We start from the raw sequence: 14518 nt of genomic DNA, 5'->3' as shown, positions 1-14518 counted from the left end.
TCTGAAAACATCCCATTTGGATTGGTAGACCCGAAAAGTTGAGGGCCCTAGCAATTGCTTTTGAAGCTTTGCTTGAAAAGCCTTTCGCTCTGACAAGTCTTTCGATAGTCGAAAGGCAGTCAGAGCGAGAGCGGGGAGGTTTTGATGGTACCTCTTGAAATGGGGTTGTTTGAGATCTCTCCTGTGTGGAAGAGATCTTGGGAAGTCCACCGTCCATTCCTGTACCTCTGTGAACCAATCTTGAGATGGCCAAAAGGGGGCGACGAGTGTTAGTCTCATCCCTTTTGACGCCACAAACTTTCTTAAAACCACTCCTAACATTTTGAAGGGGGGAAAGGCGTAGGCATCTAGGCCTGCCCAGTCCAGCAGCATGGCATCCACCGCTATCACTCTCGGGTCTTCCACTAAGGAGCAAAAGTTCTCTATCCTTCTGGATAGGAAGGTGGCAAATAGGTCTATTTGAGGACTGCCCCACAGGGACCACAGAGCTTGACACACCTGAATGTGAAGGGTCCACTCTGTGGGGAGAACTTGGTTTAACCTGCTTAGCCTGTCTGCTCTGATGTTTTTCTCTCCTTTCACAAATCTTGTGAGGAGAGTCACATTCTTGTCTTTTGTCCAATATAACAGCTCTTTTGTTATCTGGAACAGAGAAAAAGAGTGAGTCCCCCCTTGTTTCTTGATATAGGCCAACGTTGTAGTGTTGTCCGAGTTGACCTGTACCACTTGACCTAAAACTTCTTTCTCGAAGGCTTTTAGGGCTAGGAGAACAGCATAAAGTTCTTTGGAGTTTATATGCCAGTCTTGTTGATCCTTCCTCCATTGGCCTGATATTTCTTTTGTCCCTAGAGTCGCTCCCCATCCCTTCTCTGAAGCGTCTGAGAACAAGATTAGGTTTGGGTTCCAAACCTCTAGAGACAAGCCCTCGTTCTTTTCCAAGGGTATTAGCCACCACTTTAGATGATTCTTTACTTCCAGAGGGATTCTGAAAGTGTCTGAAAGTTGCCCGTTCATCCAACTCCAAATTCTTCTTAAGAAGAACTGAAGAGGGCGTAGGTAGAGTCTTCCTAGAGAAATGAACTGTTCTAGTGAGGAAAGGGTTCCCAGAAGGCTTAACCATTCCCTCACCGAACTCCGTTCTTTCTCTAGGAAGCTCGAGACTTTCTGTAAGCCCCGAGCAATTCTTTCCTGGGAAGGAAAAGCCCGAAAACCCCGAGAATCCATCCGAATCCCCAAATAAACTAAGTTCTGGCTGGGGATCATCTGAGATTTCTCGAGGTTCACGAGTAATCCTAACATCCTTGTCAGGTTCAAAGTAGTCTGTGGGTCCTCCAAACATAGTTTCTCCGACTTGGCCTGGATTAGCTAATCGTCGAGATACATCGAGATGTTGATCCCTTCTAAATGAAGCCATTTGGCCACGTTCCTCATCAGATACGTAAATACCTGAGGAGCAGTTGATAGGCCGAAGCACAAGGCCCTGAACTGGAAGATTTGTCCTTGTACAACAAATCTGAGGTATTTTCTTGACGATGGGTGAATCGGAACGTGAAAGTAAGCATCCTGAAGGTCCAGGGAGACCATCCAATCTCCCTGACGTAGGGATGACAGAACCGAAGCTGAAGTCTCCATGGAGAACTTCTTTTTCTCCACGTACCGGTTCAGGATGCTTACATCCAGAACGGGCCTCCATCCCCCCGAAGCCTTTGGAACCAAGAAAAGGCGGTTGTAAAACCCCGGGGAGAATGGATCCTGCACTAGCTCTATTGCATTCTTGTCCCTCATTGACACCACCGTCTGCAGGAGTCTCTCTCTCAGTGCAGGGTCCTTGTAACTCGTCGACAAATCCTTCGGAGATGTTGCTAAAGGAGGTCTGTCTACGAAGGGAATGATGTAACCCTTCTGTAGGACAGACAGAGTCCAGGGATCTACTTCTCTTAAAGACCAGGCCTCCACAAAGTTTTGAAGTCTGGCCCCTACCTGTGCTTGGAGGACATGGCTGCTACTTGCTCTCTTTAAAAGAGCGGAAGGAAGACCTCCCTCGCTTGTCGAAGGGCTTTCTCTTCGAAGTTGATCGAGTCGAGGGCGCTCCACGAAAGGGCACCACTGGAGTACGAGACCTTCTTCGGAACAGGAACTGCAGGTCTAATCTTCTTCGTGGATTGCACTAGAAGATCCTGCGTAGCCTTTTCTGAAAGGGATCTCGAAATATCCTTCACTAACGGTGAAGGAAACAGATGTTCTGACAGAGGTGCGAAAAGTAGGGCGGACCTCTGAGAAGGAGAAACTCCTTTCGTCAGAAAGGAACTGTAAAGAGATCTTTTCTTTACTACTCCCGATCCGAACAGGGCAGCTAACTCACCAGAACCATCTTGCACAGCCTTATCCATACAAGATAGGACACTGTGCAAGGTCTCCGGATCAAGAAAATCTGGCTCACTCGTCTTATTAGCCAGCACCCCAAGGGACCAATCCAAGAAGTTAAACACTTCTAATACGTGGAATATTCCCTTAAGGTGCTGATCTAATTCAGACATACTCAGACAAGACGCCTTTGCAGAATTTAGAGACTGTCTTCTCACTGACTCTACTAAGCTAGAGAAATCTGAATCTGCAGACGAGGGGAGCATCAAGCCCATAGCCTCTTCCGTTTTATACCATATACCTCTCTTCCCTGTCAGCTTGGAGGGAGGAGAGCAATAAACAGTTCTAAGCGTTTCCTTCTTCGATAAAAGCCAAGAATCCACAGACTGGAGGGCTTTTCTCATTGAAATCGCAGGCTTCATCTTTAAGAAAGCCGAGGATTTCGGGGTTTTCGTGCTCGAAAACAGCGATCTCGGTGAAGGAGGAGCAGCAGGACTAAGAGTGTCCCCAAATTCCTTGAGAAGTAACGAGGCTAATACTTTGTAATTAGAAAGTCCCTCGTTGGTAGAAACTTCTTCAGAAACCTCTTCAAGGCCAAGGTTATAAGGGGATCGCTCTTTCCTGATCGATTCTCTATCAAGAGAAGTAGGTTCTCTAGGAGAAATGCTTCTAGTAGGGGAAGGACTACGTACATCAACGCCCCTACAACTAGTAGACGCTTCGCGCCTGACTGGATCACGCCTAGTTGGCGCCTCGCACTTGGTAGGCTGCTCGTGCCTGGCTGGCGCCTCATTCCTTGGAGGCGTCACGCGTCTGGCTGGCGTCTCGCGCCTGTCAGGATCCTCGCGCCTGGATGACGCCTCGCGCAAAACTGGCGTCACGCGCCTTGCTAACGTCTCGCGTCCAGCAGAATCCTCGCGCTTGCCTGGCGCCTCGCTCCTGGGAGGCGTCACACTTCTGGCTGGCGCCTCGCGCCAAGCGTCTGGCTGACGTCTCGCGCTTGGAATGCTCGACGCGCCTGACTGGCGACTCGCGTCTAGAAAACTCTTCACGCCTGGCTGGCGCTTCACGCTTGGCTGGCGCTTCGCGCTTAGACAGCTCGACGCTCTTGTCTGGCGTCTCGCGCCTAGAAGGCTCTTCGCGTTTGGTTGGCGCCTTGCGCCTGGCTGGCGCTTCACGCCTGACAGAACGGATCTTGCTCGGTCTATGAAAGGCTGACGAATCTGATTCCAAGTCCGAAGATGACAAATCTTGATGGCGAGTCTGACCCCTCGACAGCCTAGACTTCTTTATAGGCAGGAAAGCGTCTTTCCTTCTAGGAGGGTCTCTTGACAGAACTCCCACCAGAGAAGTGATGGAATCCTGCATAGTACGAAGGATTCTGTTTGTTTCTTCATTCTTGTCCACCCTAGGACTAGAAGATCGGTCTTTAACCGGTTCCCACAAGTCTGTGGGGGAAGGAAGCACCTTCTTTGCTTTCTTAATTACCGAATGGTCCTCCTCTTGAAAACGCCCAGGACTCGATGTAATCCTGGGTTCATCCCAACATCTTTTCAGGGGGCGAGAAAGATCCGCCGATCTCCAACCTCTTTTAGGAGAAGAATTCTCCGAAGAGGAGAAACACTCTCGAAGAACGCTTTTTCTGTAGCGTTCTCTGGCATTCTGTGGCGAAACAGAAAAAGCCGAAGGGACGTCTGACTGTTGGGGATCCTCCACAACCTCCTTACAGCTTTTGACATTCCTTCTCCTCTGGGCTTGGGAGCTTGAAAGAGGTCTAGGCCTGGGAGCGTTGTGGAGACAATCAGACACTGGGGACACTTATATCACTATCCACAGCACTTAACTCACACTGCTTACCTTCAATGGCCGCCATTTTGGTTTCCATTTTCAGAAGGGCGGCTTTTAGATTCGCAATCTCTTATGCCGAATCTGTAGGTTCTAATAAAGGAGCAGATACTACATAAGATGGGGCAGTAAAAGGAGAAGAGGGTATAATATTACTGATAACCCCGCTAGATACAGAACTAGGCAAAGGTTTGGAAGAAGACATCCTCACCCTGTCTCTTTCCAACTTCTTCAAATATGAAGTTAGAGATTTCCATTCTTCCGCACTCAAATCCTTGCATTCATTACAAGTATTATCAAAAGAACATTCATACATCCTGCATTTCTTACAAATAGTATGAGGATCAAGCGATGCCTTCGGCATTCTAACTTTAACCCCACATTCACACACATTCTCACCACACTTCCAGAATCAGACATCATGTTGAACAATCCAAATCAAATCCAATAAACGGTCCACAATCGCGTATGCCAGTACAATCAATGCAAATACGTCACCAAGAAGTCCAAACGAAGATAAATTGCGATGCAAAATACAAATCCAGCCGGAGATACCCACAACGATGTTGCCAGTATGGCCGACAGAAAAAATATGATAGAACATGGGAATGGTTCCTAGTCCTGCCACCCAGCGGCAGGTAAGTAGATCACCTGACCTACTGGTAGCGTGCGCGCGAAATTCCAATTTCTGTTGCAAAATGAAGGTAAATGATTGAATATTACTAGAATATGAGAGTTTTGACTTACAATTGCGTTTTTCGACCATTTCGGTCGAGTCAATGTTGACCGAAGGTTGAAATTTTGGCACTTATCGTTATTTATATGGAAATATTTCAAAACTGATAAAAGCTACAACCATGGGTTGTTTTTTGTTGTATTCTACATGAAATTGCGCACATTTTCATATATAAAACTATGTAACGGTTAATATAAAACTGCAAAAATTTCGACAAAGTGACAAAATTATTTCTGAGATGTATCGCTGTTGCTTTTTAGTGCGAGAATAAAGAAATTCACGCATGCGCGCCTGGGTAACGCTTGTAAACAAAACAACAGCTTGATCTATGAACTCCCAGCATCCCTCAAGGCGCGCGATTCAAAATTTTTCACTAAGTAGGCCTATAACTATTTTTCCGTGAATATTTAAAAAAACTTTTTAGCGTCGACATTACTAAGAAAGAGCTCTCTGTATGCCTAGCCAATTGTGATGCCATGCTATTAATTTTCATGTGCATTTGACTTTTCTTTTGTGCCTGAAATAAACTATCATTTTATTGCATTTCCACCGCACCTTATTATTATTCATAATGTGATACCTGATATTTCATAGGAATTTGCATTTTATCACTTTTCAGCTGTCAACTGCTGTGGAATTACTTTGAGTAGTCTGCTGTTGCTGTGTTTCCTGTGTTTTTTGCCTTTTTTTTTTGTTTACTTTTGCCATGTACTTTTCAATAAGTCAGCAAATTTTAGCAAGTTGCCAATTTCATGTTAATTTAATTTTAATCAGGGGGGATTTTTCTTGTGCTATGTGTAAAGAAGTTAACTAAAGTTTCAACTTTCAAACCTTTCCTTGCTCCTATCAAGGTTTAAGGTCAGCTTCCTGTTTACCCGTCACTGTTATGGTTACCTTTGGTTCTCAGCATTCAGTTTCAGATAATTACATCGGACTTTACTGATGATTTTGAGTCGTTTTTGCCAAGTATCTTAAACTGTATTCAAGCTTCAGAATCAGTGCATTTTACTGTTAAGGACTGATTGGCCAATTAGACCAAGGCACAAGTAGGCACAGCAGCATGCCTACCCGAGACTTAATGTTTAATCTGATGGAAAATCTTATGATTCACCTAGTGGCTCTGCAAATGCAACTGTCAAGTTGAGGGTCACCTCCCATGAAGCTTCCTTTTTTTCTGTGGGTCCTGCCAATGCCATGCAGGTTGCATCCCAACAAAATACAGTCTCCAGTCCTGATGCCTACTATTTTTTTGCTAAAGGAATCCTCACCTCCCCATACATCTTCCCTCTAAGTGTCTCCCATCTACTAGTAGAGATTTACTTGTCTCATTGTCTGCTAAACTTGCTGCTTCTGCCTTCATGCTGTCTGTTCAACTCTCCCCATCCAACCTCCTGCCCAAGCTGGGCCTATATTTTCAATACCAATTCCTCATTCTGCTGATAATTTTACAGTAAGGCATAGGACAAAGCTGTCTGCACTTCAGAGCCAGCTCCTTGCAGTTAATTCATGCACAGAAGAATACACTGACAGGAACTGACTCTGAATGCAGACAACTTTTGTTCTGAACCTTGCTGTAAAATTACCTCTTTTGTGCAGCATTAGTTATCATCCACATACTCTCCCTGCAGTGTGTTGTTAACTACGGACTTTTGTCTGTAATCCCATGGCTTCTAAGCTTTTTTCAGAAGACATACCACTTGTATTGGGGGAGCAGAGTAACCAGAGTAACCTTCAGCTTCCCTGTCATTTACTATACATTCCAACTCTCAAACCAAATCTCTTTATCACCAGTGACCTTCATCTAGCTAATGTCAATGTAGCAACACTGCAATATCAGCAAGCTTCATAAGACCTCAGTCTGAGCTGCTCAGCATTCTTCCAAGCCTATGTTCCTCGTTGGATGAGGGTTTTTGTGCTCGCCTACCAATCTGGTGGTCTGAAGTTTGATTCTCGGCTCTGCCAACATGGAACCAGAGGAATTTCTTTCTGGTGATAGAAATTCATTTCTTGATATAATGTGGTTTGGAACCTACAATAAACTATAGGTCCTGTTGCTAAGTAACCAACTGGTTCCTAGCCACGTAAAAATATTTAATCCTTCGGGTCAACCCTAGGACAGCTGTTAACCCTTAAACGCCGAATGGTCGTATTAAACGTCGAGTCAAAATGTCTCCCGTATGCCGAATGGACGTACCATACGTCGACTCAAGTTTTTTTTTTAAATTCGCGGAAAAATACTTATAGGCCTACCAGCCTTAAACTTTTGAATCACGCGCCTTGGGGGATGCTGGGAGTTCACGGATCAAGGCGTTGTTTTGTTTACAATTGTTACGCAGGCGCGCAAGCGCGAATTTCTTTCTTATCGCACTAAAAAGTATCAGTGACACATCTCAAAAATTATTTCGTCACTTTGACATAATTTTTGCACCGTTTTAAATTACCCTTTACATGAAGTATTATATATGAAAATGTGCGCAATTTCATTTAGAATACAACAAAAAAATACTCATGATTGTAGCTTTTATCAGTTTTGAAATATTTGCATATAAATAACGATAAGTGCCAAAATTTCAACCTTTGGTCAACTTTGACTCCCGAAATGGTCGAAAAACGCAATTGTAAGCTAAAACTCTTATATTCTAGCAATATTCAATCATTTGCCTTCATTTTGCAACAAATTGGACGTCTCTAGCACAATATTTCGATTTATGGTGAATTTATGAAAAAACTTTTTCCTTACGTCCGCGCGGTAACTCTTCCGATAAATTTTTTTCGTGCGATTGTCCTAATGTTTGCACCATTTTAAATTTGCTGTTACATAAAGTTTTATATATGGAAATGTGCACAATTTCATGCAAAATACAACTAAAAACAACCCATGGTTGTAGCTTTCAACCGTCGGTCAACTTTGACTCTACCGAAATGGTCGAAAAACACAATTGTAAGCTAAAACACTTATATTCTAGTAATATTCAATCATTTACCTTCATTTTGCAATGAATTGGAAGTCTCTATCACAATATTTTGATTTATGGTGAATTTATGAAAAAAAAAAAAAAAACTTTTCCTTACGTCCGCGCGGTAACTCTACCGAAAAAAAATCTGAAATTTTTTCTTGCGATTGTCGAAATGTTTGCACCATTTAAAACTAGCCGTTACATAAAGTTTATATGAAAATGTGTGCAATTTCATTTAGAATAAAACAAAAAATGATTGAAGGTTGTAGTTTTTCTCTTTTTCGAAATATTTGCATATAAATCACGATAAATAGAAAAAAACCCACGTTAGGTCAACTTTGACTCTACCGAAATAGTAAAAAAACGGAATTGTAAGCTAAAACTCTTACAATCTAGTAATATACAGTCATTTATCTTCATTTAGAAATAAATTCGAAGTGTCTTACACAATATTTAGCTGAATTTAAAAAAAAAACTTTCTATCCCTCCGCGCGCCGATTCGCGGCCGCAAATCTCCGAAATGTGTACGTCGCATTCTCCTAATATTTGCTCCTTTTCATATTAGGCATTTTATAGTGTTTCATACATGAAAATGTGCGCAAATTCATGAAGAATACAAACAAAAATATTTGAAGGTTGTAGCTTTTCTCATTTTTGCAATATTTGTATATAAAAAAAATATAAAAATTTCGACATTCAGTCAAGTTTAACTCGTCCGAAATGGTCGAAAACTGCAATTCTAAGCTAAAACTCTTACAGTATTGTAATATTCTATCATTTGTCTTTATTTTGAAACAAATTGGAAGTCTCTAGAACAATATTTAGATTTATGGTGAATTTTTGAAAAAAACATTTTTTACGTCCGCGCGTTACGAATTCATGCATCATTTTGTGATATTTGTTCTGTGTTGCTTTGATCGTTTTACAATGTGTTATATATAAAAATGATCGCAATTTAGTGTACAATACAACGATAAAAAAAATACTCGTTAGCCTTAACCGTTTTCCGCACAGCTTGATTTGAATACAATTATGTATGAATTTTTTCTTGTCGCTACCATATATCGCATTATTTATATATGATAATGATTTTTTTTTTTATTTCTGATGGTTGCATACTAAACTTCAGGCAATGTCAAAAATAAGGAGCCAAAAATGAACTCTTAATCTTGAAAACTAAGCCCGCTGTGATTTTTTGAAAAAATGATTTTTTCCGCTTCCGCGCTCACTCCAAACCCTCCTCGGCATAGGGAGATGTTTTGGTTTTTAGGGCTTCGGCGTAAGAGGGTTAATCAGCTCAGTGGTCTGGTAAAACTAAGATATACTTAACTTTTCCTTCCAAGCCTAGTAGTTCCAGAATGCTTGGAAAAATACTCTTTAGCCTTAACCGTTTTCCGCACAGCTTGATTTGAATACAATTATGTATGAATTTTTTTCTTGTCGCTACCATATATCGCATTATTTATATATGATAATTATTTTTTTTTTATTTCTGATGGTTGCATACTAAACTTCAGGCAATGTCAAAAAAAGGAGCCAAAAATGAACTCTTAATCTTGAAAACTAAGCCCGCTGTGATTTTTTGAAAAAATTATTTTTTCCGCTTCCGCGCTCACTCCAAATCCTCCTCGGCATAGGGAGAGGTTTTGGTTTTTAGGGCTTCGGCGTAAGAGGGTTAATCAGCTCAGTGGTCTGGTAAAACTAAGATATACTTAACTTTTCCTTCCAAGCCTAGTAGTTCCAGAATGCCCTTGTCCTAGAAACTATGAGAAAACTATGAAGTCCAAATTCAAGCTCACTGTCAGGGAAAGGGTGTGGATGACATCCTCATGTTCCCACTGTCAAGGAAAGGGTGTGGATGACAGCCTCATGTCCCCTCTACCATCTTCTCTCCAGGTTAGATGCTGCTTTCAGAGGAGTTGGAAGGTCTGAGAGTCTTTATCATCATGGACTTTTGGGTGTTTGAAGTTCTCTACTTCAGTTGCCACTTGCACTTAAATGCAGATCCCACAATACTCTCTAAACTGACTGCTTCACCTCCCCAGCTATCTTTAACCCAGTAATAAGGCTGATCTTCAGCGACAAAATAGCTTCTAATGAAGAACAGTGCCATCAATGAGATTATGCCAGAATCACATGGATTCTACCGTCAACTCTTCCACATTCTTAAGTTGTTAAAAGTATGGAGACTGACTGACTACTAACCTTTTAACAGTCCTTGTATCTTTGCTTGATCTCCTTCTGCAAGGGACTGTCCAGTCATTATGGCGATGTCTGCAGATTGTCTGCAAATGGAACTTCCTTGCCTCCCTAAATCTGAGGGATATGTAATTCCACATCTCCATTCACCTACTTCCTAGAAAGTAACTTTGCTTCATGCAGCAGGTCCACTTTCCAGTTGCAGGCTCTTTGCTTCACTCTGTGACTCTGTGTATGACAACTCAGGTCTTCACCAGGATTCTCGCCCCATACAAGGATTATTGGTTACACCTAGCTTCTTTGAAGGAGTTAAATGACTTCAACAGCTTCTGGACCTGTGTAAGTTCTTCAAGTTTGCAGGTCTACAGGGAGAAGTCAAAGCTGTTCCCATCCGTAAGTCATATTTGCCTAGAAATTACATTTGACAGTGTTATGGAATGCACTGCCTTCCAGAGACTACCAGTGAGTTCTTCATTCTTATTTTATAACTAAGTCTTGATTGCCATCTAGTTTCACTACAATAGTTGATTCCTCACAGCCACTAATGCAGTTGCTCCATGTATCCATAGCCATCAGGATCCTTGTCCTTTTTAATCTTGATTGGTGGAAAGTCATAAAAACCTCCTGAAGAGTGTTCCTCGAGTGCCTCCAGACTCCAAACTGCTAATGGTTTTAGATGCCTCAACCTTGGGTAGGGAGCTCATCTGTCAGTCTCTTGAGTAAAGTGTTAAGTCCAAATGGAAGAGCTGGCTGCACATCAACCTCCTAGAGTTTCAAGCAATCTCCTCAGGCCTGCAATTATTTGTGACTGACCTGTTAAGTCACTACATCAAAATCATAAAGTTACCACCACCACCACCACCATTTCTTACCTGTGGAATCAAGAAGGGACAAGAACAGATACACTCTGTCTACTGGCCATTGAGATATGTTTTGGCTCAGGCACAAAAGCAAGCTGTCACCACTGTGCACTAGATTATTCTAGGGGCCTACAATGTTGTTGCAGATTATTTCAAAAGGACCTGTCAAGTTCTCCCATCTGATTAACTCTTCTAATAGACATCTGCTATCTCTTCTAACAGACTTCTGCAAGATTGTGGCAGGTTGGGGTACACCCTTGTTAGATCTGTTTGCCATGCTGAATGCCAGGCTTCCACTGTAGTGTTCTCCAAAGCTGGTCAGCTGAGACTGTCTTGACATCTGTAAGTTTCCTTTGTTCTGAAGTTTTGAACGAGAACTATTTAGAAGACCCTCATCTCTCCCTACTGACCATAAGAGAAATGAATTAAAGGATATCACTCTCCCTTGTCTTTGGTCTTTCTCCCTTACCTATGACTCAGAAGTAAGAAATGACATGCACATCTTCAAACTTTTCCTCAAGCTTTGGTAAATCCACCAAGTTAGAAGTCAACCTTAATGCTGCAGCCTATTGACACCTCCTTAGGAATCTCTTTCAGAAGCTTCTCTTTTAAATTTAACTCTCAGAAATGTTTTTAATTGCCTTGGCCTCCTCTTAAGTTTGTAAAAAGTATTACATTCAAGCAACTAGTTCTTGGTCTCCAAGTTCACAGCCAACACTCAATCATCTGGCAAGGACTGTAACTGTGACTCCTTTGCTATCCCAGGTGTGCCTCCTCCTGTTCAAGTGGACTATCTTCTGTGTCCTGTGAAGGGTCCCTAAGCCTTATCTCTATTGAACAGAATCCTTTTGTCATTCTTGCTTGTTACTATACAAGCCATCAGAATCATCTGGTATCTATAACTTTTTCTTACTGGTGTCATCAGGTTATTTACCAAGCTTATGCAGCTGTATCCAGATATGACCCTTATACACTTAGGATCACAAGTCAAGAGTCGCAAGGTTCAGCCCCTCGCACCTTCTCTGTCACTCTTAGAACAGGCATTGGACACTGTCAGAACACCTTTGCAGGTCACATAATATATGTGATAAGGATTAAGAGCATCATCTTCCTACATTTCATGATTCAATGAAGTAACAGCCATTACACCTCTTTTTAAGCAAGAGTACTACCTTAGGTTCCTCTTCCACTGCAAATCCATTACAAATGGAAACCCATTAAAGAAATTTTGAACACCCTGATTTTCTGGAACTGGGCTTTCTTATCTTCAGCTTATCTACTTCATAACCCCTCTTCAATTGTGATTCATGCTACTGCTAATTAACATGTAATTAATAAGAAACCCTATTATAAAAGTTTTATAGAAACTCATTGTTCATTGTAAACCATTAGTATCAGAAAAGATACATAAAAAAATTCAACTATTTACTAACATGAATAATCCTTTCCCTTCCTGTCCCGAGTCTACTTGTAAACAATAGCTTTTTACTTTTTTACAATTATGATAATATCCATAATATTACTAAAATATCCATATTTATTTTTATGATCACAATTTTACTTATTCTTGCCAATTTCCCTCAATACTGCAGGTGTTGGTGTGTCTTGTTTATTTTTATAATAAAGCTTCAAGTGCCAAATGTATTGAGTGCATTTTTTTTATCTCACTACCCACCAAAATCAAAATGAATGATGAAGAAATTAGTTGCAATAATTATGAAGACCTAGTAAATACAGACTGAAAAAACAGGGTTATGATGACCTAGTAAATACTGATTCAAATAACAGGGAATCACAGTCTTCAAATTCTGAGGAAAGTTCAGAAATTACAGCAATGAAATCGAAAGACAACAGAGATGTCACTATTCCCTACATTCACAATGCAGATAGGTTGGAACTGGCAAGCAAGGAAATATAATCATGAAGGCTAAAGACTTGGAAAGACTGAGAGTAGCTTATCCTATGGACTTTGAGATACTGAATAACCCCTATACAAAATATAACTCGAATTTATAATTTAATGTTAACATACCTAACAAAGTTAGAAGACTTAACAGAAGTAAATGTTTTTGTTATTTTTAATAATTACAAGAAATTAATGAAGCAGTTATAACTAAAAGTAATTTAATTGGAGAAGTTACTGGAAAAAAGTTGGGACTTTTGACATAGACTTGACTTTCAACAGTAACAAAAAGGTTAAACAGCTCAAGCAATTTGAAAAAAGCTTACCTCTGCCTGCCGGTTTGGTTCCAAACGTAGAAGGCAACCTATCTGCTGCGTCCTGGTATGAATGATCGCTGCACAAACAAAATTCTCTGGATTTGGATCGATGTTCTCAAGAAGCTGCATACCAAAGCCTAATAATTTTGTCTTGATAGCTGCATTCTCCATTGGGCTGGTGGCTTTGAAGATCTTTTGAGATTCCTGCTGAGGCCTGAGTGTGTAACAAGAACATATTCATTAGAGTAAATGAATAGCAAGATACCACACTATAATTACTGAAGGGAAAAATACTCACAATATGTCCTATTACACACACTATTGTTAATTCTCAATACAACTAAGGAAACAAATCCACCCCATCCACTTCAAGCAACTTGCTTTTATAATAAAGTCTGTATGCCTCTTCATTACTAACTCCAATATGTGCTGGAACCCCCCCAAAATTTCACTTTTAAATGCCTCCGTAGTTACATATTCTAAATTCATCAAGGTGCACAGCATCCAAAATCTTCAACGGGCTCGAGGTAGCTGATGAGTATATCTCCAACCCATTAAAAAGCTTTGATAAAACAAAGGCTTCATTCAATCTAAAGAAAATTTTATGATCTGTGCCCCATGATGTATGACTCACTACTAAAAATCATTTTAATTTCTATACAGTACGCAAACTTGCTTGCTAGAATAAAATATTACAAGAATATACTCATCTCCATGGTTAAACTAGACAGAATGACAAAAGTCTATCTCTCGACCTAGCCCATCCCAGGTATCCATGTCAGTTGTATGGAAGTTCTGGCCCAAAAAGTATCAACATGAGTTCATACTAATACTTCCAGGACCAAAAAATTATCAAGTGGTTGAGTTTCACTCAACTCCCACTGTTAGCTTTGCATATAAATTCTAGTAAAACTAAACACCCTCAATATTAGAGGTCCAAGAGAATAAGAGGAAATGAAAGGACTAATGTAACACCTCACGCACAGCAACCCCTATCTTGCTGAGATCCCCTGTCCTATAGGGACAACCAAATAAGAACTCAGAACGGCAAATTGTTAGTATTAAAACAGCTGAGAGATTGGTAAATCTAATTTTGCTGACCCTTAACAGCTGGGCTAAAAAAAAAAACATATACAGCACCCCAGGCTGCGGAAAATTTGAGGTTGTCCAATTTATGAAAAACTCATCAACGGAAAGAGGAAGGTATGTAAATGCACAAGGTGTAAGAAAAAATCTACAAAATTCTCCCTACCTTCCACAAGAAGTTGAAAAAGACTATTTACAACCCTTTGAGGGTCCTCTTTTACAAGACAATCTTAAATTTTACCTAGTTATAC

The 14518-nt window shown here is 40.9% G+C and overlaps 1 protein-coding gene across 4 annotated transcripts in view; it reads right to left on the bottom strand.

Moving 5' to 3' along the window:
* Positions 1–14518, bottom strand: part of LOC135205629 (AP-2 complex subunit alpha-like) — a 205260-nt gene that overhangs the window by 8687 nt on the left and 182055 nt on the right. For all 4 annotated transcript variants that reach the window (XM_064236426.1, XM_064236424.1, XM_064236427.1 and 1 more), the window contains exon 19: positions 13191–13395. In XM_064236426.1, coding sequence (XP_064092496.1) covers positions 13191–13395 — 205 coding nt within the window. The remainder of the gene's footprint in view (positions 1–13190; positions 13396–14518) is intronic.

The sequence above is a fragment of the Macrobrachium nipponense genome, chromosome 24, assembly GCF_015104395.2.
Source record: "Macrobrachium nipponense isolate FS-2020 chromosome 24, ASM1510439v2, whole genome shotgun sequence".
Taxonomy (NCBI): domain Eukaryota; kingdom Metazoa; phylum Arthropoda; class Malacostraca; order Decapoda; family Palaemonidae; genus Macrobrachium; species Macrobrachium nipponense.
Note: the sequence above shows the minus strand (reverse complement) of the source record. Positions and strands in the feature narration are given on the sequence as shown.